Source organism: Ovis aries, chromosome 3, assembly GCF_016772045.2.
Source record: "Ovis aries strain OAR_USU_Benz2616 breed Rambouillet chromosome 3, ARS-UI_Ramb_v3.0, whole genome shotgun sequence".
Lineage (NCBI taxonomy): Eukaryota > Metazoa > Chordata > Mammalia > Artiodactyla > Bovidae > Ovis > Ovis aries.
The window spans coordinates 35,343,763-35,371,362 of record NC_056056.1 but is presented as its reverse complement, the minus strand read 5'-3'; the positions used below and the strand labels follow the sequence as shown (position 1 = coordinate 35,371,362).

At 52.6% G+C, this 27,600-nt stretch overlaps 1 protein-coding gene across 2 annotated transcripts; it reads right to left on the bottom strand.

The window, feature by feature from the left end:
• Window positions 1–2,808: 2,808 nt before the first annotated feature.
• FOSL2 (FOS like 2, AP-1 transcription factor subunit) lies at window positions 2,809–26,371 on the bottom strand. Of its 2 annotated transcripts, none has more exons than XM_027966637.3 (4): window positions 25,474–26,371; window positions 15,560–15,811; window positions 10,502–10,609; window positions 2,809–8,150 (listed from the first exon to the last, which is right to left on the bottom strand). In XM_027966637.3, the coding sequence occupies exons 1-4, from the start codon at window positions 25,573–25,575 to the stop codon at window positions 7,629–7,631; spliced, it is 984 nt and encodes a 327-aa protein (XP_027822438.1). In that variant the 5' UTR covers window positions 25,576–26,371; the 3' UTR covers window positions 2,809–7,628. The 2 variants fall into 2 exon arrangements, with proteins under 2 accessions (XP_027822438.1, XP_027822439.1); XM_027966638.3 differs by lacking the exon at window positions 25,474–26,371 and adding an exon at window positions 23,509–23,716.
• Between the last annotated feature and the right edge of the window lie 1,229 nt (window positions 26,372–27,600).

The following is a 27,600-nucleotide window of genomic DNA, read 5'->3' as shown; positions in this document are numbered from 1 at the left end:
ATATAGGATCTTAGCACACTGACCAGGGATCCAAACTGCACTGGCAGTTTCAACCACTGGACTGCCAGAGAAGTTCATAAAAAGGTTGCTTTTATAGTTTTGTGAATTTTACCTCAATTAAAAAAAACACTGCATACCTAAACACTGAATCATTTCTAAATGTCCCGAAGGGCACAACAGTGTTGTATTCTAGGGCAGCCCCAGAGTCAAGGTCCCAGAGCACCTTATACTGCACCTTTGGATCAAGACTGGAGTCCCCCCCATGTATAAGCATGACCTCCAAGTGTCCTCAGAGACACTCAGCTGAGCACTATTACCAACCAGCTGAGTGTGTGTATTTTAGTTTCTTACTTCACTGGCTGAGTCCTTAACAAGGACTTCTGAAGGTGTTTAGTTTGATTAAGGATTTGATAGTTCCACAGGTGGAGCCTGGAGCAGGTTTTATTTTGTCCTTTAAACCAGGAGGAACTTCCCAGAGACAACAGCTCACAGCCTGTGGATGGCGCCCAGATGCTCTCCTGGGCCATCTGTCTGTCCACTGGGTCCCGTGGGGAGGAAGGAGGACAATCCCATCCCAGAGGACGGAATCAGGGGTCCCAGTTTCTCTCCACTCCAGGCAGGTCCTGAAAAGGCAAAGACCAGTTGTGAAGAAGGGCAGGTGGACTTGTCCTAACAGCTCACAGCTTCTCAGGAGACAGTCCTTTGGTTGTGTCAGGGGAGGAACAGACTCTCAAACAAGGGCAGGTGGGGAGAGAAGGCCATCAGCACTCCTTCTCGACCTTCAGGCCTGGTGGGCCCTGGGCCAGCGAGGTTGGGCTGCCCACGAACAAGTACCCATCCATCCTTTAAACACACAGGACCCAAGGGGAAATCACACCTTTTCATTTCAAACACAGCTTGGAGCTCAAAACCCAGGGGCTATGCTATAATCAAGTTGCATCAGTCAAGTTTATAACCAAGTTTCCTTTTTTTTTTCCCTTTTTTAGCACTTGATACCTTTCCTTCTGCCTTCACATATACCGTTTCATTCACTAGCCCAAGAAACAAACATAGCTGACCACCTTGGGAAATAGCAACTCCAGGGGAAATTCCTGTTCCCTTACCCAGCAGCGGTCCAGTGAACAAAGAAAGCCCAATGACAAGCATCCACTTGGGAAACTCTAGGTCCAACATAGGGGACGGTCCTTAAAGTTCCTCACCAAGACGTCTTTCCTAGGAGAGAACCCCACTCAGTCCGAAGAACTCCAACTTTGTTAGAAATGTAATCGACAGCATTTACCATCAAGCCAGACCACTGAACCAGTTTGGACCAAGACAGCCTAAACTCAGCTGGAATTGCAGAATTCCCCCAACAGACGCTGTTAGAACCCAGTGGAGGTGGCCCCTTATTGTTTCCCTCAATTTAAAAAAAACAAACAACTAAAAAGTTTTCTGCATGCTTTTAAGGCATTTACAGCTGCCCAGAGAAGCAGGACTGCTTATGACTCCACTTAATAAGCACCTGGCAATCACCAACATCTCTAATTGCCATGTGGGTGAAGAGGTGGGAATTCAAACAAACGAAGGAGATTTCGAAGTGTTACTGGAAGATGAAAAATGTGACGGAAGCGCCTTGGCATGAGAGGCAAGCAGAGACACATGCTTCTCTCAGGACAGCATAACCCGGAAAGCCGACTGAAGCTGATGTGAACATTCCCAGCATCTGCCTCCCCGATACTTAAACTGAAAAGAGCCACATCAACTGCTCAGAAAAATGCAGGTACCACTGAGACACCCCAGGTACCGTGGCCTGTGTTGTCTACTCAGGCAGAAGTTGTTGCTGGGAGGCCCAGGGCCAAGAGTTTTGAATGTCCGGTTCCTCATACCCCAGGCCTTCTCAAAAGGGAAAGGAGATAAAACATGGGGGTTCCCACAGCACTATCAATACCCTCCCCCTTTACAGAGAGGAAACTCTGGCTCAGAGAGATTACGAGTAGAGGGGCAGGGCTAGGATTCAGAGTGCCCGTACCTCTCACGGTCCAGAGCTCTTGGGTCCTCCAAGGAACGAGGCCTTCACTCTGGGCTCCTCTTCCACAGATTAGGAGTGAGCGGTGTTAACTCAGCACCTAACGCTCAGCTGCTGCCAATCATCCTGAGTGCTAACTACTGAAACGTGTGCCTCCCTAGCATTTACACTACAGGGGAAGAGCACCCAGGACGGACACTCTCATTTACCCCCGGCTTCCTGGGCAGCAGGGTCTGGCTGACACTTCTTAGTGTCACCAACCTGTGTCTATTCAAAAAGGATGTCCTGAGATGTGATTGTCCCTCTTATGTATATGCCTTGGTTGTTTCCAGAGGCCTGTGTATGACCTCATGCAACCACCTGGACCCTCTGAGCAATACCTTAAATTGGCTTTTTAAAGATTCTCAAGTCCCCAGAGTCAATTTTATTGAAACAAAATCCAAAGTGCCCCCAGGAAGGGACAGCCCTGTGAACTGTTAGTGGCTAGCTTTTGGCAGTACTTGGCAGCTAGCTGAGAATCAGGCCCTAAGAAGTGGGAAATGGGACTGGGAGGGGTTGGAGAGGGTAAAGAGAAAGAAGCAGGAGAAAGGAGGTGGAGAAGGTCTAGGCAGCCTCACCCCCAGCAGCTCACCTTCTAATTTTGCCAAAAGAGATTCCCAGGGAGTTGTTCCCTGCCTCCCCATTCCCAACAGAAAGACCAACTCTGCCCATGGAGCCAAAAGTAGAAAAGCCTAGAAGGAAAAAAAGAGAAGCGACAGAAAAGATAGGAAGAAAAGACAGAATAAACCAACCATCAGAGGCTCTTCAATCTTAATTCATTTTATTCTACAAAAAGCTACTCAATTGAAAGTGAAAAAGCTAACAAAAAAAAAAGGAAAAAAAGTTGTAATATGTTTTTTCTTCCATAGCAGCAAGCTTTTTCTAACAAGCTTTCTTTAGTGCAAATACTGTAGGCTTGTATTACAGGAAAATAACAAGACAGAACAACAACAAAACACCACCAGAGATGCTTCAGAGCTGAGCTACTCCTCGAATTTCAAAACTATACAAAGATTTTTGAGCTCATAGTCCTGCCTGGAGAGGCCTATTTAGAAGCCTTTCCAATGGGACCATTTCACCAATACTTTAAAAAAAGAAAAAAAAAAGACAAGGTGCTTAGAAAGATAATTAAATCCCCCATCAAGCTGTAGGAATCTTGACAACTTTTTTTTTTTTACCTCCAGGATCTTAGAGCAGTCTTTATTCCACATCAACATACCTCAAATACAGATGCACAAAGCTTTTGATTTGCCACGATATACCAAAATACTATATATACATCTTTCACTTCAGAAAAGACACCCTGATACCTATTCTTTATACAAACGTGAAAATTTTTCTTCCTCGACATCAAGTAACCACAAACTAAAATAAATGGAATAAACTTTTAATCATACACAGAAAATAATTTTTGAGGAACAGAGCAGGATCTTTCCTTGTGTTCTCTTCTAACGCAGAGTTCTTGGTGACCGCTGTCCCCAGAGGAATGACACACCATCTTTAAAAACAGAACCTTTTTTTACACAAGTTTATACAGCACAAGTCACAAGTCATTTTAGAAACAAAGCATCATTAGCCTAAATTTTAAAAAAAATTATAAAGAAGAAAGAAAGGGAGAGAGGAACTGAGCATTTTAATGCTATCTGTTTCTATTCAGGCTTGGTACAACACAAAGATGTAAACATTTAAAATAAATAATAAAATAAATGTCAATTACTTCTCCCCCTTCCCTTCCCATGCCCTGCTCAAAATTTGACCCAGCTCCTCCTGAACATGTCAGCCTTAGAAAATTAAAACCCTTTGTTGATGTACAACCAATATACTAGAAGCGTGAGAAGATATCAAATAGGTAGTGGGGTGACTGGGTTTCCTTTTTAAAAGGTGCAGGAGGACATGGGCACACCTAGAAATATACACACACACACACACGCACGCACGCACACATACACACAACCCGTCAATAAATAGTGAGATGCTGGCTTTTAAGATTGAATGCCAAGAAGACTCAACAAGCAGAAAGTAGCAAGACCACTTTACTTAAGTTTTTAAAAGAAAGTTACACACACCACATATCCTATTGGTCCACAAATTCTATAAGGACTCAGGTTAACCATCTGAAGAGTGCAAAGGAGCACATCACAGGGGAAACAAATTTAGAGGTGGGAGGATATTGTAGGGGGTGGGTCTTTGAGAACAGACCTCAGACTGAAGGCAATCTTGCCTTGGATCTTTGGAGAAAGACCTTCTCACCTCTAAGTGTTTTTGTTGATCCATCAGTGGTGGGCTTTTAATAAGGGAAGTCCTCATCACTTAGTCTCACCCTAAAGAGAGTATATATATATAAAAGTGCCTAACACAGTGCCTGGCACATAGTAGGTGCTATTCTTTTCCTTCTTAAAGAGGCCACATGGATGTCTGATCAAGGGAGGAAATCAACCTAAAAGTTATAAGGTGAGATTGCAAGAAGTAATGTTGGTCCATCAAGGAAAAGGGAGAAAAGTCCCAATGCCTATAAGTTGAGCTCAACCTTAAGATGGAGCCTAGTGGGAACAGAGGGGAGACTCCCTTCCGCAAAGTCTGAGAAAGGGAACCAGTAGCCTCTGATGGTTCCTGGCTTTGAGATACTTGTGGGATGGGCCACAGTGAAGACACCTGGCCAATCTCACAGGCAGAAAAATGATTTTTTTCTGAAACTTCCCCAGTGAATTTCTCTGCTTTGAGTTGGCTCTGGTAATTGCCTAAGCTTCACCTGGGATCTCCTCTCTGTTCTGTGTCAGCAGCTGTCCCCGTCCACTCGACAGGAAGAGGGCTGTTCCCAAGAGGCTAGCCAGGTGGCCAAGGGGACTGTGTGTTTCATACCAGCCTGTCAAGGAGTGCCTGCCCTATGCTGTCCCAGAGCTGCCTGCAGCCCAACTGGAGTCCACACCAGCTGCCTCATGGCTGGGGACACAGGGGGGCATGGGGTTCCCTGCCCAAGTCCAAAGGCTCCCCTGCCGCTGCTCCCGAGGAGGAGGAGAAAGGAAGGAGGAGGAAGCAGCAGGCCTGGTGTCTGGCAGCAACTTTAGAGAACCAGCCAGAAGGCAGTGACTGAGGATATGCCTATGAGTTAAGAGTGAATTCTCCAGATAACCTCTGGCTTTGAGGAAGCCAAACTGCCTCCAAGAACAAAGTTAGAGGGTCCTGAATAGAAACACAGCTCAGAGGCCTCGAAGTCCTGCAAGGCGGCTGGGTTCTTGCTTTCTGCTGGTCCCAAAGCCAATGCAGTTTGAAATCTGAACTAAAGCCAGACTCCGTTTCAGGAATGTCCAGCTTGGCCCCAAGTCACATGCCGGGGCCTGCCTTGGGATCAGGGCTGTGCAAAATGGGGCACAAAGGGACTTTAGAAACAAAACACCAGAGAGCAGCTTCATTTAAGAAATATATAACACATATATTCAAAAAGAAGCAAATAGCTCCCAGTTGGCCGCAAATGCCACTTGAGATGATTGAGTCTTTCAGAGCTGAGTTCACCCCAGTTCTTTTCGCCTGTCTCCTGCTACGCCTAGCTGACCTCTGCGTCCTTGATTAATCTGAAGCCAGAAACCCAAAGGCCCAATCTTATTAGGAGCGCCCCTCCCAGAACCTCTGGGGAACTGGGGGGCGGTGTCACAGCCAAGGAATGTGGGAAATAACATATTTAAAGCATTTGGGGGGAAATCCTGTTTCTTTTAGTCTCCTCTCTTTGCAAGCCCTACCCCTCCACACATCACTCCCAGTCATAGTGGGCTGCGTATTTTAGGCATTGGGCTGTTCCATTCTGTGTGTCTAGGGTATGGCAAGGGAGTAATGAACCTTAAATACCAGCTGGCGTGCCAGGCCTGGGTCTGTGAAGGGAACAGGTGAGCAATCATGTCATCGCTTTTTCTCTCTCTCCCGAGTCCAACTTTGAGATTTAACCCCAACTGGGTTGATTTAAATAATATCTATATAGTTTTAAATTATCATACAATGATCTCTAGAGCTGAATCACAATAGCGGGGTCTCCCTCAGAGCACTAGCCCAGCAGAGGCCAATGCTGGAAGACCAGCCTTGGGGAGAAAAAAAGTCTCCAAGGGGTGGCAGGCGGGGACTCCACTGAGCTCTGCAGAGCTGTGCTTCCGGGGGGAGGTGGGGGGTGCTGGAGGAGCCCCTTTCCCCCATCCCCCACCCCACAGGAAGGGGCAGCTCTCTTGCAGTGGGATTCATCTCTGATTTCAGCAGCCCCTGGGGAATGGCGCATAAGCTGCAAGCCACAACAGCAGCTCTGGGCCAGCTGTTCACAGCTGGCTGGTGGACCTGGGAAGCACACTGGGGTGAGGGGGCAGGGGAGTGTAAGAGAAAAAGCGCAAGATCCATCAGGTAGCAGATGACCACAGAGGGTAGCACAGCCCAGCACCTTGGTGAGAGGCGAGAAGCAGGCGCTGGGGCTGCTGCAAGGCAAACCCCACTCTGACTGCCTCCCTTCTTCCTCCCCCTGCCTTTCCATCCACAGCAGAGGCGATTTTGAGGCTTGGGGAGGGGCCAGGCCCACGCTCATTAAACCTCCACGGGTGGCGTCACCCTGAGAGGCAGGGTGGGGGGGGGGTGGAGCGGGCAGGGACTTGGAGTGATGTGTGGCTCCGAGGAAGGAAGAAGGGTCCAGGGCAGAACGACGAGGTGGTAATTACAAGAGATGTCCTACTCAAGACACGGGGTGAAGTGAGGCTGGCTGGGACACCCATGTGGCCCGTTGGCACTTTCCTGGCCATTCCCGGCCTGGTAGTTAGGCATTTGGCAAACCCAAAACATGACCCAGCTGTCTCACTCACACCCTTGTCTTCTGGCCAAGCTGCTCCTCCAAAAGCCGTCTCTGAGAATGGGGAGGAAGGGTCCTCCAAACCTCCTGGCGATGGTGGCCTCTCCTGGAAAGCTCAAGGAGCCCTGCTGGCAGTTCCGGAGATGGCGGTGGACCAGAAGCGTCAGAGGAGGGAAGGTTCTGTATTGCACATGGACTGTCCCCTTCTGGACAAGTCAGCCCCAGCCAAAGAGTCATCCTGCTGCCCCCTCTTCAGAAATGAAGAGCTTTACTATTCAGACCACCCAGATGAAATGTCATGGCAAATTTGATAAAAAACTAAGAGGAAGTGAAATTGACACTGGGGGAAGGAAGGGGCAAATAGAGGGAAGGTGAAACCAAAAAGGCATTGAGCATGCTTGGTGGGGCAGGAAGGACACCATCACTCCAGAGACACATTGGAACCAAGGGACAGGATCGGCCCACACCAGCTTCAGGCTCTTCAGAAGCCAGGGAGATGCCTGAGTCCACCAAACCAAGTTCTCCAATGTTTTTCAAGAAACAGGATTTGCTTCGCGAGGCGGACGAGGGAGGAGGAGGTCCTGTGACTTCCAAGAGCTCATCCAAGTCCTCCGGCAACTCACCACCAAATCCCACCTGGGTCTCCCCAGAGCCAGGAAGCTCTCTGGCAGGGTCCCCCTCTTCTCCTCACGGCCCCAGAGCGCTAGAAGGTGCTGGTCCCTGGGCAGGAGGCAGTGACGAGGACCCCTACCCCCGCCCCTGGGAGCTGGGTCACAGAGCCAGCAGAGTCGGGGAGTTCAAGGAGTCTGACGACTGGTCCCCACTGCTACTGCTTCTGCGGTGGGCCTTGGAGCAGGACTCAGAGGGCGATGCTGGCGACTCCTGCTCCAGCACACTGGGGTAGGTGAAGACGAGGTTCGAGGTGCCCGGAGTGATGGCAGGAGTGGAGGTCACCACGATGGGGGTGTGCAGGGGCTCCTCACCGTAGAAGCCCCCAGCAATGCTGATGGGCTTGATCACGGAGCGCTGGGCCTTGTCCAGCCCCGCCGATGAGGACGAGGGGCTGTCCTCTTCCAGGGGCTCCTGTTTCACCACCACGGCACCGACTCCTCCACTGGCCCCGCTGCGCAGGGCCTGCAGCCCAGAGGCCGGTGGGGACCGGCGTTCCTCAGGACTGATCTTGCACACGGGCCCATGGGCCACCAGCATGAACTCCAGCTTCTCTTTCTCTTTCTGCAGTTCAGCGATCTCCTTCTGCAGGCCCGACTTCTCCTCCTCCAGCTCCTCGGTCTCCTGCAGGGGAAGAAGGGTCTGTGAGGGATGGTAGGGGATGGGCCAGGGGTTGTCAAATCTGGATGAGAGAGGGAAAACCAAACACGGTCCTCAGAGGGCTGACCATGAAGCTACCTGACTGGCTCTGGGCCACCTGTATGTTCAGGATTCCTTCTGTTTCCAGAACTCCAGGTTGAGAGTAGAGGTGAGTCAGCTTGGAGGAAGGGTGAATTAACCCTTGTAGTGGCCATGACTGAGCACTGATAATGAAACTGAGTTTTCAAGAGGTTTAATCATTTGCCCGATGCCAGAGTAAGCAGATAGGGTAGCCTGGATCTGACTCCAATGTATCTGATTGCAGAGTCCACGTGCTGCTACTCTTTTCTGTCAGGGCCTCCCCTGGTACCCCGAGGAGGTGAGTAATAGTGAGACCTGGCGGGGAAAGGGAGCAGAACAGGCAGCTGCACCCCTCCCCCACCCATGCCTCCTCAAGCCCCTCCAGCTCGCCATGGACATATTGACACTGAACTCTGAGCCGCGTGACTGGATATTTGTCAGCACACACAAGCCTAGGAGTAGCTGGCTTGTAGGAAGCGCTCAATCCATCCCACTGGATCTTCCCTGCCCCTCTTCCCTTTTTTTGCTCTTCAGGACTCACAGAACCCTGAGAGAACATTCAGTTCAGCCCCCATGCTGCAACAGATGAGACCCCTGCCAGCCTGACTGGGCAAAAGAGGCCGGCAGGGACCCTCTGCAAGGACCTCAGCCCCTCCCTTCACACAAAGCCAGAGAAGCAACAGATGCACGTGGTGGCGGGAGGTGGGGGGGTCGCCACGGAATTTACGGAGAGGTGTGTGTCACCAGCCTCCTCCCCACTTTTCCCTAACACAGATTCCTGTTTGAGAACGAGATGACATGGGCCAGAGCTTCGCTAAGCAGAGTACAGCATATTCCGGAGTGAAAAAAACTTTCCATCTGTCTCAAGGGTCTGATGAACGTCATGAGCTTCTGAGAGGCTTCCTGTGCAGGATGTGGCTCAGAGGCCTGGGTGGCTGGGTCATGGGGAGGCGGGGGTGTAGGGTGTGAGGCTTCAAGGGAAGAGAGGGGAGGAACACCTACGGGCCTCGGGGGGCAGGCTATTCTGGGGCTGGTGGCAGAAGCACCTGGGGGTAGACCCAGGGGGATATGGCTCCCTGAAAGGTTAGTGGTGGGGAGGGCTCTCCAGGGTGTCTCCCAGGGAGTGCGGATCACTAACGGATCTGCCCCACCTGGCATCGGAGAGCTCCCACTCCTCCTCCCGCCTCTAACACCTCCACAGGCCACTACTACGGGCATCCCAGAATTCACCCAGTGCACATTTAAGGCCCATGAACAAGGGCTCCGGGATGGACACAGGGAAGTGGAAGCAGGAGAATGGTAGCTGGGAGGATTAAATAAAATAATAGGATTTGCAAGGCCATTTCGATTTCCAGAGCTCCAACCTGGCTGCTCAGTGCAATGACCACTGACACAGTCCACCTCATCTCCTCACTTGGAAAACATTCCACCCAGGAAGAGTCAGTCCTGGCTCTGGGTTTCCTCCACATGGCCCCTCCTGGAGGGCTGGACTCTGGAGGGAGTTACGTGATGTCGGTCAGGTCAAGGTTTGGGGCGGGAAGGGCGGGGCTGAGAGCCCCCAGGTGGGGGCAATTAGCCAGCGGGGGAGAATGACTCATAGGGCAGAATGAGGTACCAATGAGGTGACAGCTTCAGGCTCAGAGCAGAGGCGGGGAACCCTCCCGCCCACGGAGGATATGAGAAAACCCCAAGATAGCACAACTCAGCTGCCTATGATCCATACCCATGAGCCCCAGGGAGCGCCAAAACCCTGCAGAGGTGGAGAAGCCCAGAGAACCAGACAGCTGAAGCCAGGCTGGGCCCACTCCTGCCGGCGGCAGGCAGGCAGGCATGGGGGTGGCTGGAACCTGGGAAGAGGAACCCTGGAGGGGGCAGGCCTGGGCCTGCCTGGCTGCTGGCTGGCAATGGCGACACCCTCTGCCATCTCTCGCCCAGGAGCCCCAGCAGGTCTCAGCACAGGATCCTTTGGGTGCTGAGGTGGACAGGGTGCCAGGCCCAAGAAGCTCATCCAGTTCTCTCTGGGTCCAGGCTGGACGATAAAGGCCAGCTCCCTTCTCCCCAACCTGCCCCCCCAACCTCCCGCCTTCAAATCAGGGCAGGACCGACCCATGTGCTCAGAAGAAGGAATGCTTTTGCCCACACTAACTCTCCTGTCAGTCACTAGGGGTGAGGGAGGGAGGGGAGAGGGCCGGGAGCCCTGGGGTCCCAGCTCCAGCCCACCCAGGAGTGCGCCCACCCCACGCAGGGCTCCTCACCGCCTGCAGCTTCTCCGTCAGCTCCCGGCGGCGGTTCCGGCACTTGGCTGCAGCCAGCTTGTTCCTCTCCCTCCGAATTCGACGCTTCTCCTCCTCTTCAGGGGACAGCTAGAGGTCAGGGCCAAGGATCACGGTTAGGCTCAGGTGCGTGGCTCACCAAGATTTTCCGCTTTTAACCGCATTGTAAGTAGGGGAAGAAGCCCTTCTGGGACCGGGCAGGGAAGGAGGAAGGCAAGAGGAACGTGGTTCAGGGGCCCCAGAACATGTACCTCAGCCCAGGTTGGGTGCCTGGGGGTAAGGAGGAGCACTCCGAACTAAACCCCAGCCCCCAGCAGGGGATGTCGCATGTTTGAAGGGAGAGCAGGACTCCGAACTAAACCCCAGCCCCCAGCAGGGGATGTCGCATGTTTGAAGGGAGAGCAGGGCAGCCACGGGTCGGAGACTCACCAGCCCAGGCATGGCGGCAGCATGTGTCATGTCAGCCCTGACTCAGTGCCAAGACCCGAGGGAATGAGTAGGGGCCGTTCCCCAGAGTCCCCATGCCCGTTCCCCAGAGTCCCCCGTGCCAGGCCTGGCCCCACCCACTTACGCAGCTTCCTCCCAACTCGGCCTAATTACTCCTCCCCAACACTCTGCCTGCTCTGCAAGCCTTATTATCCCCACTTGATTACGTAGCTGGGCCCAGAGTAAGAACCACCCGGGGCTGCGGGGGGAGGCATGTTCTCTTGCCAGAGGGCGGGAGGGAGGGCCACCCCACTCCAAGTCCCTCTGCCAGCCCTCGAGTGCTAGCTGCTGGCAGTTCAACCCAGAGGACTCACCAGTGTGCCTGGCACAGTGCTGGATTGAGCAGGATGGGCAAAAAGGAGGAGGAGCCCTGGAGCAGGTTAGAACCCTGCTGTCCACCACATCTACTCATTCAACCAACCAGCCCTTCAACATACCAGGCATGGTGTGAGGGGTTAGAGATTTGTCAGCAAACCAAATGAACAAAAATCCGCCTGCAGAGCTTATGACCTAGCTCCTCACCAGGAAGCTGGTTAGGGGCCTGCAACTCAGGCCAGAGGGCAAGAACTCTGCCCCACCAACAGGGATGACACTCCGTTTACATAGAGCCCTTCCAGAGGTGATGTGAGTAGATGGCCGTGGGCCAAGGCAGGAAGGAATTCAAAAGGAAAGACCCCCTCCTTCAGGGATCACCTGGGACAGCACACCATCTAGGTGCCAAGTGATGTACTGGGGGCTTAGAAGATTCTGGGGGCAGTAAGGCCCAAGTCCTCCCCTCAAGAGACATGTGGGGAAAAGGCCAAAGCCATTTTTGGAGGGGCTGAGAGAGAAGCCGCCCCCACTGAGGGATGCTGTCTGGACCTCCAGCCAGCCTGCAAGTGAGGGAGCCACTCCCCGGGCTGAGTCCCCAGGACGCTGCCTGCAGAGCAGGGCATAGCATCACTGTGTCCCTCCCTAGCACCATCTGTCCTTGCAGCAGCCTCCACGTGGGGCGCACTGACCTGAGCCCATCCAGCTGGTAACATTACATTCCTGTTAGTCTTCAACCCTCTTACAAAGGCCTGGTCTTCGAGCCCACACTGGATCCTGGCTCCACTTCCCTCCTCAAGCCCCTGCCCCACCTCCCCGGGAAAGCTGATGGCTCCATGGTCTCTCTCCGGAGAGGTGTCGGGTGGCTCAGAGTCAGATGAAGATGTGGCTCTTCTGGGTGGACCCAGACAGATTACTGACCCTCCGAGCCTCAGATCCTCATTTGGAAAGTGGGGTTAATAGGACCTGCCCCGCCTCCCACAAAGCTTCTGCAGGGATCAGATGAGACGCAGTGTGAGAGTCCTCTCTAAACCACAAAGTGCTAGAAAGAAGACGACATAGTCCAGAGGTCTCCTCTCTGATACCCTTGCTGCACTCACTGAGCAGCAAATCAACCAGACACCCAGAGAACACAGATGGGGGCACCCTATTCTCTGTGGGATCACAGAGGATCACAGGCTGAGGTCACAAAAGGCCACTTGGCCAAGGCCCTGAATACCTGCCGCTCCAAAATCCATATCAGCCTGAGCCCGAGAGGGACCAAGAGAGCCTGATGGCCCTGTTGCAGCCCCAGGTTCAGGGCTCAGCATCAAAAGGCTACCAGGGCTCCCCTTGAGGCCCAGCTAGCACCCCGCTCCCTCACTGACAAAGGGCAGACAAGACAGAGAGCTGGTCCTGATCCACTTCTGCTTCCATCCCCCCTGGACAGATTCTGGCCTCCCCAGTACCTTAGAAGTTTCTCTCTTCTAAGAAGTGTCTGGTGAGGTACAGGGCAACTTGTGGGAGCGCTTGGCATAGGAAGTGTTCAGGGGCAGTGACAATATGGTTACAGCATGAGTGTGTCACACCACCACGTACCCACCCACAAGCCACACACACCCTCCCTTCCCTACCACTGCTGGCCTCAGAGGGAGCCTCTGGGGCGCCCCGGAGGAGGCAGTGAGGCACCAGACCAGCACCATAACAGCCTCTGCCCCCTGGGGGAGGCTGGGAAGGCGGAAATGAGCCTCAGAGAAAAGACCCTAGAGCTAGAAACCTGAAGAGCCAAGTTCTAGGATGCTGCTCCCTAGGCTTCCTCCAAGCTGCCGAATGATGGTCTGAACTCCTAATTGACATGGGATAAAATGTTCCTGGCTCTCTCCTTCTCTCTCAAAAACAGAAGGAAACTCTCCAAGGGCACGCCTGGGTGGTGTGACGGAAAAAATCATAGGGCTGAAAGTCAAAGGGGGTGGATTCCAGTCCTGGCTCTGCTGCCACTCACTGCATGAGCCTAAGCAAGGCCCTTCTTTCTAGGCATCAGTTTCCTCATCTGTAAAATGGGTGCAGAGGGAAATTTAGAAAAGCCAGTCTCCAAAGTCTCTTCCTCTCTAATCTTGCAAATTTGGTGTGACCTGGGTCCAGAAAAAGGACTTCCCTGATAGCTCAGATGGTAAAGAATCTACCTGCAAAGGAGACCCAGGTTGGATCCCTGGGTCAGGAAGATCCCTTGGAGAATAGAATGGCTTACCCACCCCCGTGTTCTTGCCTAGAGAATTCCATGACACAGGAGCCTGGCGGGCTACAGTCCATGGGGTCACAAAGAGTTGGATAAAAGAATGAAGAGTATTTAGCACATCTTGCTTGGCTGTCCTGCTACCCTGGGAGTCCCTCACAAGCCTAGCTTGTAAAGGATAAGGGGTCCTTTACATACCAGGAGAATCCAGATCACCAGTGAGTATAAAGCTTGGTACCCTAAGCTCCCTGAAGGAAGCACACTTATAGAGGACACTGGGATCGCTGCTACTGCATATTTATAACTTCAAGTATGGAAGCAGCAGGGAGGGGGGATATTGGCTACTTGCCCCGGGAGCAGAAGCCCAACAGGACCTGGGAACTGCTAGTGTCTATTACACACATCTCCCCATGCTGCCCCTGCACAGGGTCCTACCATTAAGAGAACAAGCCAACAAGCAGCGGGTACAAGGCCCAGCTTTGTCCTCAGAGGAACGGGACTCGTGTAAAGGCTTCTGGTTCCTCAAAGCAGTGATCCTTGTAATTCTAAGTGTCCTGGGAACTAGTGGCAGGCTTCCCAGGCGGCACTAGCGGTAAAGAACCCGCCTGCCAACGCAGGAAGCATAAGAGACGTGGGTTCGATCCCTGGGTGGGGAAGATCTGGAGGAGTACATGGCAACCCACTCCAGTGTTCTTGCCTAGAGAATTCCATGGGCAGGGGAGCCTAGCGGGCTACAGTCCATAGGGTCACAAAGAATCAGACACAACTGAAGTGACTTAGCACACACACAAAGGGGCTGGTGGCACTGGATCCACAGTTACCCACTGGGCACCACGTTTGAAAGGCCCTTGTATTGGAACACTGTGGGCCTGGGGATCCCAGAGTGGAGGTGGACAGTGGCTGAAATGGGCAGGGGTTCCAAAGCTGTAATCGAAGTAATTCTCCAGGCTAACATTTCAGTTGAAAAAGGGATTCTGCTCCTAAAGTATTTCCCTTCCTTGGACTCACGGTAGCATGGTGTTATAGAAAGAGCACTGCAGAGGGGTGGAATCCCAGAGGCCTGGTTCTAGACCACATTCCCCACTCACTGGCCAAGGAGCCCCAGGTAGCTGTTTGGCTGTGTCATCTGTGAAGGGGGACAGGTGGGGCTCTTACAAGGCTCATTCCCTCGTTTCTAGGATTATGCATGACTCTGATTTCTCTTTTGGGAAGCAGAGGGCCATCACTGCCCCACTCTCTGCTAATACAGACGATAGGCCTTTGGAGGCTCGGGTAGATGCTTTCTAGAGAGCAGAGGCCCCACCCCTTTCTGGCAACCCTCCCAGCCAGGTTGGCTCCTGCTCAAAGCTAAGCCCCTTGAGGGGAAAAAAGGCTGCTGTTGTCTGACCCCCACTCCCCCGTGTGTCCCTGGAGCTTAAGGAGCTGAGCAGACTCCAAAGACCCCAGAGGCCCAGATGCACTTCCAGAATGTGCATCCCAGGCACTTGAAATGGGCTCCGGCCTTGAGTTGGAGGCCTGGGACATGGAGGGGTGATGGACACACCGTGGGCATACTGGCCTGGAGGGGGGCCCCTTTAGGACAGCTGGGTTCTCGCCCATACTAGATACTAGGAGACACTTAGGGGATAAGCCCACAAAGGCTCCCAGCCAGGGTTTATCGGCTGCTTGTCCCACGGTCCCTCTGCCAAGATCAGAGGATACTGCTATAGGCAGGTCCCAACAGTCCTGCCCATGTGCTGACGCCTCATCATTCACCATGTGCTTTCCCACCATGATCTCATTCCAGTGGCAGCAAGTCCTGGCTGGCAAGACACCATCCCCATTTTGCAGCTGAGGAAACTGAGATTCAGAGATTCTAAGGGACATGGGCAAGATGCCTGACTCTCAGGTCGCATGCTCTGCCTCCAAGGATGAGGGTCCTGAGTTTCTTCATCTCCCCAGTGCTCCCAGAACACACACCTGCTCCTCACCAGTCTGCAGGAAAACACTCTGCATTATAAAGCCACTGATGTGGCTCCCAAACAGAACTGTACCTGCTCATCTCTCCTCCTGCGGCCCACCGTGGTGCCAATGGTCTTGATCACACCGGGTCTCGGGAGGGCCATGTGCCCGGGGACAGAGGCCAGGCCTGGCAGGGGGCTGTAGGGGTGCGAGCGGGGGTATGGGCTGGACATGGAAGTGATCACCGTGGGCTGCACCATCCACTGCAGATCCTGGCTGGTCGTGATGGCGTTGATGGTAGGGATGAAGGCGCTGCCTGAGCCAGGCATATCTACCCGGAATTTCTGAAATGAAAAGGGAGATAGGACTGAGCCAACAAATACTGCAAAACAGGCCAAGCCGAGATAGGAGGCCAAAACCAGCAGAAAGTAGGGTCAGTGCCTGGAGTGCCGAGGTCAGGATAACTGGGCGGGCTTCCTGCACATCCAAGAATCAAGGGGATCTTAACTCTTCCACGTCAGATCTGCTCCCTGACTGGGGTCCTGGAAAGTCCATCCCCCACTGGCTCGGGAAAGATATGGCCATATCACCAGTGACTGCCAGGACAGATGTGGTCCTCAGCAGCTCCCATCCCAGCAGGCCCTCTCTGAAACCCTCCAGGCCAGCTATGCCCCAGTCTGCAGGAGAGCAGGCCTCCCATCTGGGCCGCCTAAGCCTCTGGGCCACTTGCTCTTATTCCCCAGGTACCAGCTTAGTGTCCTGTGAGGAGATTTGCAGACCAGCTGCTGTACAGCAACAAAGATCACCAGGAAGCTTATCGTGTCTGCTTCTACTTTCCAAACAGTTTCATCATGGGGCTGTGATCCCACCAGGGTGAGACCAGGTCCATGAAAAGATGTCCCCTGACCCACAAGACTGACAGTGGTAGCCTTTGCTGCCAGACTTCCCCTTGCCGTCCTTGCCCTCCTTGACCTTCACCCCCATCTTGAGAGATACTGCATCTCTCTACCCGTTCATGTATCTGTCTATCTGAGCTCACAGGCCTGTCTGTGGGAAACTTTGGTGCTGCTAGCTCTGAGTTTTCTCCCCGTCACTTAATTTATGCCCAGACCACGTTGCAGAGCCCTGTGGAACATGCTGCAGGAAGCAGTCTATTTAAAATATAACATGATGACAGAGTACCAAAGCTAAAATGGGCCATGCTCCTCAGCAGCTGGGCCTGACCTTCCTTCAGGGCAGCTACTAGAAAGTGAGACGGAGGGAGAAGGGGAAGACCCCCTCAACTTCCAGATTTTCAGGGGAGAGTCCCCCTCTGGAACCCTCAGCCTCAGATGATGCCTGTTCCCACAAAAAGGTTCTGCACTTCCTTTCTTCCCTAACTTGGGGGATGCAGTGATGACAATAATAACTAACACTTACTGAGCACTTACTAAATGACAGGCACCACAGTAGTGTTTAACCTAGATTATCCCATTAATTCTCCCTCTGAGGTAAGAACTACCATTATCTCCATTTTAGAGGCAGAAATTTAGGCTTAGAGAGATTAAGTAACTTATCCAAAGCCACGTTCTAATAAGCAGTGGGGTCAGGATTCAAACCCAGTTCGGTCTGACAGAGAGGCCAGGTCTCCCCCACACAATGCAACGCTTTGCAGAATTGTTTTTCCTGTCTTGAAGTCCAGCCCCAGGTGCTGGTATCCACCCCCAATGCACCTGGACAGAGCATCAGGATCATTCCCACCCAGGGTCCCTACAGACCTTCCCTCACCCAGGAGGCCCCACAGATCTGTTTGACCCCAGATGAAAGCCCACTGACATTAGCATGGATGCTATAGCATCCCTGCTCTTGCAGCCCAACCAAGATTAGAAATATCAGCAGCAATGGCAGCTGCCTCTACCATGGTCTTTGCCCCTGGTGATGACATCTGTGTTCCTCTGTGTAAATAAAAGTGAAGCTTAGAGTACTTCATTGCAGCTCAGGGAGCTGGGGACCCTTCTTGCTCACTCCCCTGCCTGACCCCAATTTAGGTGGTGGGATGGGGGTGTCTCACCTCCCAGACTAACCTGGATGAAATGGATTCTGGGATTCTGTGAAGTTGCCAGCGCAATGGATTCTGGGAGGCAACGAGCTGCCCAGTGCAAGAATGGATTTTGAGTCATCTCCCAAGACAAAGACAACTGGGCTTTTTATCAGGAGCTGACTGAAAAGTACCAGGTGTACCTGAGTACATGTGGTGTGTGTGAAGGAGGGCTGGGTGCAGTGAACATGGAAGGATCCAAGTGGGAAATGATCTTCAAGGAGGAAAACAGACAACCAGGGCTGGCCATAAGGAAGAGCACATTGGGAACACACGAGCAGCTGAGTGTGTGCAGAAGCACCGAAGCCCAGGCAGCTATGTGTCTCTTAGGGTGCTAAATTGGGAGGGAGGCTGGGAAGTCATCTGAGTCAGAAGGCCTGGATGTGAGGCCTTAGTGAATCACTGGGGACTCAGTTTCCCTGTCTGGAAAGGGGAACAGTAATACCAAACTCTTTGTACTATCACAAGGATTAAATAAGGAGCTACTTGTAATCATAGGCTATGAAAGCACATCAGTGGTGCTCAACCCTGGCTGTAACATTAGAATATTCTGAGGAGCTTTTCAAAAACACCAATGCAGGAGCCAACCCTACCATTAGAGTTCTAAAATCACTGCTTTCGGGTGGGGTTCTGATAAGGTGTTAAAAAAAAAAAAAAAACTAAGGAGGTTCTAACATGCAGTCAGGGTTGAGAAACGATGCTCCAAATAAACGGAAGGTGCTGTCATCATCACAAGAATGGCAACCATCCCGGCCACCATCACCACACGCATTGTCATTGGAAGTGTCTGTGGGAAGGGGTGGCTCCTGGGAGAACTGCCAGCTTCTCATTCCTGGGAAGCACCCAACATTTTTCTTGTTTCTCCCCCCAAGTCAGGTTCTGGGTTTGAAAGACACCCGAAACATCTAGTAGGACAGTTTAATGTCCTTCCTTGGAGGGGCAGGGGGCTGTCAGCTTTCCTCTCAGGAGAGCACCCAAGAAGCTGACTCCTCATTCCAACAAACAAAAGAGCCCCCATTTCAGACTAGGGGAGGGGAGCCAAAAGCCTGAAGCCAAACTGAGAAGACTAATTCTGCTTAGGACTAAGTGGCAGACTCTCAGCCCCTCTCAGGGGGCCCTCCGGTCCACTCTCTCTGTGATGGCAGGTCTACAGAAGGCCGTGCCCGGCCATCAGCCAGATTCCTTGCAGCAGTAGCTTGGTCTAGACAAAACAAGCCGCAATAAAAACAAGGCAGTAGGTAATGACTGCCTCTAAATGCACGCACAACTCGTTTCAGAGGAAGGTAAAGCCATCTGGGCAACACACTGCTTCTGAGCTGCAAGGGAAACAATGTCCCAGCCCCAGAGGGGACTGCTAAAGAAGGCTTTTGTCTCCAGCAGGAGCCTCTCTGAGACACACACAAAAGTTTAAGTGAGATCTGGCAGATTTGTGTTCTGTGTCAACTCTGAAAGTAGTTTTCAGAAAGTGACACTGGGGTTGGCGAGAAGAGGTGAGCCTCAGAGTTTGTGGTCCCAGAAGTTAGCCTGGCATTTTTCTCTCCCAAGGACCCAAGAACCAGTCACATGCCATGTTGGGGAGAAATCACAGTTCCCTACCAATGGGTTAACACCAAAAAGAAACCAAGATGGGGCTTCTCAGCTGCAGGTACAGGCTGGTTTGATTCCTGTTGCAGCACCAACAGGGGTGTTGGTGTGCTGGGGTGGGGGGGGCGGCTAGGGGAGGTAACCCAGGACCCTCACTTGACCCCCTTGGGGCTCTCCACTCGCTTGAAAACTCCTCCTCTAAGGACAGCTTGGAAGGTGCTGGATGGCTATGTGGTATTCCAGTCTGGCAGAGCCTCCAAATGCTTTATTTAACTGTGTCATCCTGTTGACTTCTGGGTGGGCAAGAATGCCTATAAAAGGACAAATTGCCCCCCTCCCCCCCAACCTCCTTTGGCAGTTTGGCAAACTTTTGCTGTAAAAGGCCAGATAGTAAATATTTTAGACTCTGCAGGCCGTAAGGTCTCTGTCGCAACTACTCAACTCGGGCACTGTAGCGTGAGTACAGCCACAGACGAGATGTAAACAAACAGGCGTGCCTGTGCTCTCTTAAGCCCTATTTACCAAAAGACCTGGGCCATAGTTTGGCGTCCTCTGTCCTAGAGGATTATTCTCATCTCAGTAAGCTCAGGTTGAGGGGAAAAGAATAAAGAGAGGAAATGAGAAAGCAAAAAAGCAGAACCATTCTCCTAACCCAGGGAGTCAAGTAATGGACTCTCACTAGCCAGCGTGACTCTCCAGAACCTGAAGCCAAATGTCAAGGTTACAAGCCTTGATGGGGGTCTTCAGGCAGCAGAACCTCCTTATCCTGAATTTAAGGGAGCCTTGGGGCCACTCAGTAAGTGTGTGTGTTCTGCTGCCTATGAGAAAGCTCAGAACATGGGGCCGTTAGTGCTACCCAGCTTCACCAGATCAGAGAGGTCCCTTCAGTCCAGAAACTGCTAACTTGGGGAAATGACCTTTCTGAACTCTATAGGGCCTCAGGTTCAGAAAGGTCTAGGAAGTAAGGTTTGCTTTCCTGCAGACATGGATGTGGCAGGGCCTATCCCAGAAACTCCTGGGGTGAGGGCCCAGAAGTGGCATTCAAGATGGAATCAGAGTTGGTGTTCAGGGTCCGTCCCCTCAGCCAGGCATTTCTCCACCAGGTTGACTCTTGACTGGGCCACCAAGCACTCAAGCCATCAAAACCCTGAATACCTGGGACCTGCCTCGACAGGTAGAAATGATTCTGCATGTCTGAGAAGAGACTGGGTTCTCTCTCTCAAGAACCCCTTTTTTTTAGTTTCCCAGCACAGGAAAAGGAAAATTCCAACATCCCAGGAGACTCGCTTGGGGGAAGAGGAGAAGGCAGGGCGAATACTGCCTCAAATGCCCCAGAATAAACCTGCTGAGGTCCAGTTTGACTCAAATGCTCTGTACTTGGACTAAACGTGGGGTGTTCTCCAAAGCCTTCTCTGTGGAATTCAACCAATTTTCACAGATTCTATATGGGACATCACCTTGACCTTTGACCTTTCATTCCTGAGGGTCAGCACTAACGTCATCATGGAAATAGTCATCAATAACTCATAATTGCCCCCCGCCCATTTTCCGAGTGATTCCTGCCAGGTTCACTTGAACGAATCATGTTATCCTCCTTCACCTAACTGCTAGGGTGAAGGACAGCAAGGAAAAGAAGGTGACCAGTACTGAGTTGCCCACCAAGTTCCCTAAGGTCTTTCCTTCCAGGGCCCTTTTGGACAGAAATTCCACTCCAAAGCAAGAGGGAATTCCCTCCACCCTTCTGTAGACCCCACTCTGTACCCCCACCAAGCCTAAGACAGCTCCGCACTCCATGGGAACGGCGTGCCATCTCATCCTCTCTACAGCCACAGCAGGTGAGCACAGCCAAGTCATCGCCCCATGGCGGGGCATTGGTTAAGACGACTCTTACACCTTCCCTCTCTGGCCCAGTTGAGTCCAAGAGGGACAGAGTTACCAACTGGAGCTGGGAACAGATTTATTTGCCTCCAGCAGGGCAGCTGCCACCATTTTGAAATGCTGTGGCCACAAAAGATGCCACACACAGCATGGAAGAGATGTAGTCACGAAACACTAATTCTTTTTCTTTCTTTCAATGGATAGACGAGAAAACTAGCCTCCTGAATTCTCAAAACCAGTGCATTTATTCCTCTGTAACAGGGTGGGGGTTGGGGGGAATCGAAAGGTCTAGGTGGCAGAGGTGGCTGCTTTGGTGTGCCTGCTCTCCCAGGAAGACTCCTGAGATGGAGACCAGCAGGATTTGGAATCACAGCCTGCTTCAGACCCTGCCGGATCATCCAGATCTCACACGTCACCCTTGGTTCCTTCTAGGCCAGATCTTTTGATAACTTCCAAATATTAAATTCACCCTCAAAAGACAAAAATATGTTACGAGGGAGGGTTTTCAAAAGAATTTGCTGAAGCCAATTCCAAACAGGGGTGTTGTAAAGTCTTTCTGAGTCTGACTAATAACCACAGCATCCAAATAAGAATTTAGTCTCCTCGAGGAACGATTATGAAGGGGACAACTGCTGATTTGGGTGCATAAGTTCTGGTGTGTTTGTATTAAGACAGGAAAGAAAAAAAACAGAGGCTCCTAACTCTACACTCACCTTGAATAGTAAGCCAGGTAGAAATAGAGCAATGGAAAAGCACTCAGGAGTTTGGATAGGAAAATTCAACTGCCACTCAGACAATACGTGACTGCTGCTTCACCCCCTTCACTTTGATGAACCAGTGACACTGACTTCCACCAGCAAGAATCAGCGGAACAGACAAATTCCTGGGATAACATTTTGTTTGATCCTAATCTACAACATCTGTGAGATCAATGCAAAAGAAAAAAAAAAGGGCACCAGACTTTTAATATACACCTCCCACCTTCCCACCAATTCTGAAGACGATCTCCTCAAACAATTTCCAGTGTCCTACTACAAACAATATCAAGAAAACAAGCCTTCAGAATTTGAAGGCATTGTGCTGCCAATGAACAGATTTAAAAATAGAGAAAGAAAAGAGCACTCCTTTTTCAACCATTTTATTTAGAACAAAATAAAATTAGAAAAGAAACTGCATTTCAAAGTCAAGCAACTCCCAGTTAACCACTCTTAAATATATACCATTTATTTATCCTGAATTAAAAAGGAAAAAAAAAAGGTCCTAAGAATTCCGAAAACTCACCAAGTTAACACTCTCGGGCTGGAAAAATACATTCCCCAGATAGTTCTTCTAAGAATGTCCCGTAGGGGGCACTAAAGAGGCATGATTGGGGCTGACTTGGGAATCACAGTCATTTCTGGTAAAAGTTCTTTGATGTGAGGAATGTCCCAGCCTGGTACAGTTGGCAAAAGTTCACTCTGGGGAATTTTGTGTGTGTGTGTGTGTGTGTGTGTGTGCGTGCGTGCGTGTATGTGTGTCTGTCTGTCTCTTGGAAAAGAGTGGTTGCCAAAGAAGAGAGTTATTCTGGTATTCCTTGGTTCCAAAAAGGAACTGTCCTCTTTGATTTATTTTCACAAGTTGTCTGAGAAACAGAAAATGGCAGCCTTGGAAAAGTTCTGGGTCTTGTTTTTGTTTTGTTTTTTCATTAAAAGGGGGCCAAGCTGATGAAAACAAGTTATGAAATGACCTATGTTTGTGTAACTGGCTGGATTGCGTAACACTCAGGGCCTAAAACCGTGAGTCGAGCAGTCAGCCAGGGCATATATCTGGGAGGTGTTTTCCTAGGAAAGTTAGGAAAGAGAGAAAACAACAATACAAAGAAAAAGCCAGGGTGAGGGGGGGTGGTGCAACTATTAGGGGCAAATCAAATCACCAATGACCAACGTCTGAGATTAAAACTATAACTGGAACAGGAAATATTTTTCATACTTCAAGTTCCTGCCACATACAAGAACAGAGGTTTTTAACAAAGAGTTATCTGACGCCCCCCTTCAAGTCACTGAAACTCACGGCCATGTGTTAAGACCAACCTTCATGAAGTGAGAAGAAAGTCCCAGGCTGAGTAAACAGCAACAAATTTCTAAGGAATATTAGACCCCACAAACAAAGAGAGGAGAAAAAAATAATATTCACTTGTCCAAGGTAAAACCAGAGCTCTTATATTGAGCTGCCACAAAAGGAGGAAGGCCCATCACCAACTGGCAGGAAAGTCTCTCCATAAAGGAAGCTAAGAGAAATAAAGAGATTACAGGTTTTATCTGGTATGCAATAAAGTTACCTTGAGCCCAGGTGGGGTCACAGACATGTGAAGTAACAAAAGCTTCTCACGTCAGCTCTTAGGACCACAGAACAGCTCTGCTCCCAGTCACAGGGATGATGGAAAAACCCTCTCCCGGCCTCCCGCCACCCCCTCCCTCAGGAGTGGACAGGCTGAGAAACTTGCCCAAAGCCGCATTACCTTACCAATCCCTCTGGTTTCAAAGGTTCCTTGCTTGAGCTGCTGGGCCGAATGGACAGGCACATACGCAAGAACCCCGTGCACCAGTTATTACTAATTGCAAAATCCTCATGTGTTACAGCACGCTAGGAATTAGCCAACAGCTGCTTTTTGCTTCGGTAATGAGGCCCCATTACACTCTGCTGGACTGAGTTCTCTTCCTTCTTCCTAGCTCTGGTTTCCTGTCTGATTTTCTTCCAAAACAGGGAATTGCCTCCACTCACATCCTGGGCTCAAAGCCCTAGTGACACAGATTATTCAGTCGGGGCACTGATGTCCGGTCTGATTGTCCATCTAGGCCCCAGGGTCTGAGTAAAGCCCGGCTGCAAGGTTGTAACATTTCAGTGATGACTGCCACAGAAACGACAGCCAAAGGGGCAAATGAGAAATCAAAAGGTTCCTTCCTGATTTGGAGAGGCAGAGAGGGACATCTGGGGGCTGTTGAACTGGAGAATGAGGGAATGGATTTCAAATGACTCCAACCCTTTGCCTAATGATGGCTGGATTCAATAGAAACCACCAACGGGGCTGGAAAGCAAACAAAATCACTTTGGGACAAGATTTGAAACTCATCACCTTAGTGTTCATTATTAAGGGTGCATGCACTGACAAGGCTTTCTCCAGCGGGTGCTTATGGGGATACCAGGGCAGGTAGAGGGAAGACATAGAAAAGCGTTTTGAGGATCCATCAGGCATGCGGAACAGCTTTGGAATAAGATATCCCTCCTCAGTTACTAAAGAGAGCCACGTTTCCATTATATTCTCCATCAGGGTCCCTCCTCCCTGGAAGCCCACCCCAGCCCCTCCTGGTTGGCTGGCTTATAGAGGCCAAGGCCACCGCCTAACCAGAGCAGCTCTTGCCGCAGCCAACTGGGCTAGAGACTCGGCAGATCCTGATTAAGACGGGCTTCAGGCTCTAGCAGCCTTGTTTAAGTCAGCTCCCTCACAAGCTTCTGGGTGGGTGGGTGAGGTGGGGGTGGCTGTTGCAGAGGGCCGGCACCCCACCAGCACCACCAACCTAGCAGCAACTTTCTGGTATTTATTCTGGTATTTATAGACAGAGATGGCAGGCACAACCCCTCCAGTACAAACCAGTCCGCCTGCTTTAGAAACAAGTTATTTCTCGGCTTCCAGAACCATTCAGGAGCCTAGAGGAAGTCTCTCCAGCCTCCCTTCTTTCTGCAGCCGTCCTGGCCCTAGGTACTCCCCAGACCCCAAGGCGCCCCTTTGGGTGGCAGTTCAGGCTCCTAGTCCTACCCTAACAGGAGGTGGAAGGGCGCAGGGTACACAGACGCACGCAGCCTGAGCCAATCAAGGCTCACCTCCTCCTTCCTGACCTTCGCACCTGATTCCCTGAGTGACAACTCTCGCCCTCACTCTGGATCACTTGAAGGAGCCCAACCAGTTTCTGAGTCCCCAACTTCTTTCCGAAATTAACTAAAACCAACGGCGGGAGAAGGTGCGGGGTCGGGGTGGGGAAAGAAGGAGAAGGCTTTTTCGCAGGAATAAGTTCTCTAGATGTCGGAAGGGGCCCGTGCGTAAAAAATTTGGGGAGCGGGGGATCCACCACGGAGATAGAGGGGAATGGAGATGAATTCCTGGGAGAGGAGGGAGGCACCGGCTTCTGGGAACGGGACCTGCAATTCCAGGAGCTTGTCTGGATACGATGTAGTGTGAAGGACAGGGTTTGTAGGTTCTTTCAGCCCACTCGCCGCTCCAGTTTGGAAAAAAAAAAGGGGGGGGGGTTGGCGAGGGTAGAGGGGGTGAAAGGAGGTGTGGGCAGGAGATGAGAATTCAGAACTTACAATGGTGGCCCGCAGGTATTTTCTCACCAAACCGAGAAAGGGCAAAGAAAGCAAAAGAGGCAGTGGCGGCGAGAGGAAGGCGGGGGTCCACCCGCGTCGCCAGGTGCACCCGGGGCCCGCACCTACCTGCTGGCCGCCGCCGCCGCTGGAGTAGGACTCGGCGTGCGCAGGAGAGCCGCTGCTGCCCCGGGACGAGGTGTCAAAGTTCCCGGGATAATCCTGGTACATGATCCGCGGTGGGGGCCCGAGAGGAAACAGGGTGTTTTTCTTCCCCCGCCCTCGCCGCGGCCGCGCACCGGCTGCTGTGCGCTGGCTCTCTGCTGGCCGCGCCTCGGGCTTGTCCCCCTCGGCGGAGGCACCCCGGGAACGGCCCCCTGAGCGCCGAGCGCTACACCACTTCTTTGCTGCTCTGCGAGCGCCGCGGGACCAGTTGTCCACCCAGTCCCTCCCTCTAAAAAGTCCGCGCGTCCCTCGGTCCCTCCCCTGCGCGCGCCCTCCCGCCCCCGCGCGCAATCGGAGCCCAGCCGGGACCGCCGGCTCAGTCAAAAATCGGTAATTAAAAAAGAATGGGAGTCAACCCAGCGGGTCAAGCCTGCCAGGTCTGGGGACCCCAGATGTCAGCGCAGAAAAGAAAGGAGGGAAAAAAAGGGGGGGCAGAAAGAAAGGCTGCCCGCTTGGAGAAACTTCTATTTCCTCCTTTTAGAAAAGGAGCTGAGAATAAACTTCCTGTGGCCGACTCGCCGCCGGAGTTTGGAGCGGCTCGGACACTTGACTAGGAGAAGAAGGCAGCCTGTGCCCGGCCCGCGGCCCGGGAGGATCCAGCTGAGCCGGCGTGGAGAGGGACGCGGTGCCGCAGCTCCGGCGCCCGGACCTGCACCCCTTTCCCGGCTCCCTCTCCCGGACGGGCCCGCCTCGCCCGTCCGCGCCTCTCTCTCTCCCTCTCTCGGTCTCCGCCGAGCGCCGCTCGCTTGCTCGCTGGTTTGCTCGGAGCCCCAGCGCTCTGCCCGAGATGAGTCACTACAATGGCACGATTTCAACTCCACACTCTTTATTCTCCAGCCCCTGTACCTCACGTCAACCCGACTCCACCTTGCAGGGAGGAGCGCGCGGGGAGGCGGGGGGAGAAGGCCGAGGAGGAGGGGGAGGAGGAGGAAGACGCGCGGGAGGAGGCGGGCGCAGCGCTCCCCTATCTGCCCCGGCTCCTGGCCGCGCTGACGCCAGCCGCACACCCTGCGCGAGGAAGGAAGGCGGTGGCGGGGGTGGGAGCGGACCGCTGGCGCGGTTTGGGGGAGCCGAGGCAGCCTGGCCCATCCCCACCCCCCGGGCCACGCGCCCTTGGTCTGTTCCACTGGCGCACGTTGCCAAAGATGGTCATTTGCGTTAGAGGACGCGAGTGCGGGTTCCCTAGCTTTCGGGTGACGTGGAGGGAGAGGGATTCCCTCGCCGGCTCCCGAGCGCGCCACGGCCTCCCCACCTTCTCCACCGCCTGGGAAAGGGGCGCGGGGCGGGGCCCCTGCGAGGGCTGCCGCGGGGCCCTCGGCGCCTGGTTTCAGAAAATAATCACAGTCCTGAAGAGCGAGACTGGCGGTTCAGTGCGGCGCCACCGCGAGGCCGGGAGCCGGGCGCGCAGAGCCGCTCGCAGGGAGGGCGCGGCCGCGCACGGTCGTCGGCGCCCTTCGCGGCGCCACCCGGAGCAACGGGCGCCCTGGGCGCCCTGGGTATCCGCGCCTCCCTGCGGCCGGGCCTTGGCGGGGCGCAGCGCCGCCGGGCGGGGCCGACCTGCCTATTTTCCCTTCCGCGGCTGGCTGCCCACTGCTTCCCGCCCCCCTCCCCTTTCTTTTCGGCTCTGCAATTAATTTGTTAGGAGCAGCCTTGAAGACGAAATTAACCAGTCAAGACATTCCGGCCGCCCTCTATGCTGGGCAATTAAGATGCATCTAATAGTAATCGGGCATTATAAGCAACCTCGACTATTACGAATTTGAAAGGAAAAAAAAAACCAAACAGGGAAGAGGGAGGCCCGAGAGAGGGCGTGCCCCAACGTTGTCTTCAGCTGTTTTGGAGCGAAGTTCAGGCAGTAGGTAGTCCGGATTCCTAGTTTGTCCCGCCTCGCGGGGCGGGGCGGGGCGAGGTGCGGGGTAAAGAGCACAGGCCTTGGAGTGTGAACGCCAGGCTGTGCTGCTTACGGGCTGTGAGACTTTGGGCGAGTCCCTTAACCTCTCTGGGCTTCAGTTTCTTTCTGTAAAACGAAGG

Bases quoted from the DNA above. Each gene is read 5' to 3' on its own strand.
- FOSL2 (XM_027966637.3), bottom strand. From the start codon at position 25,575: ATGTACCAGGATTATCCCGGGAACTTTGACACCTCGTCCCGGGGCAGC. The intron at 10,610-15,559 runs GTACAGTTCTGT...CCTGACCTCTAG, and splicing joins GCAGGAGGAGAGATGAGCAG to CTGTCCCCTGAAGAGGAGGA. The intron at 8,151-10,501 runs GTGAGGAGCCCT...CTTCCCCTGCAG, and splicing joins TGACGGAGAAGCTGCAGGCG to GAGACCGAGGAGCTGGAGGA.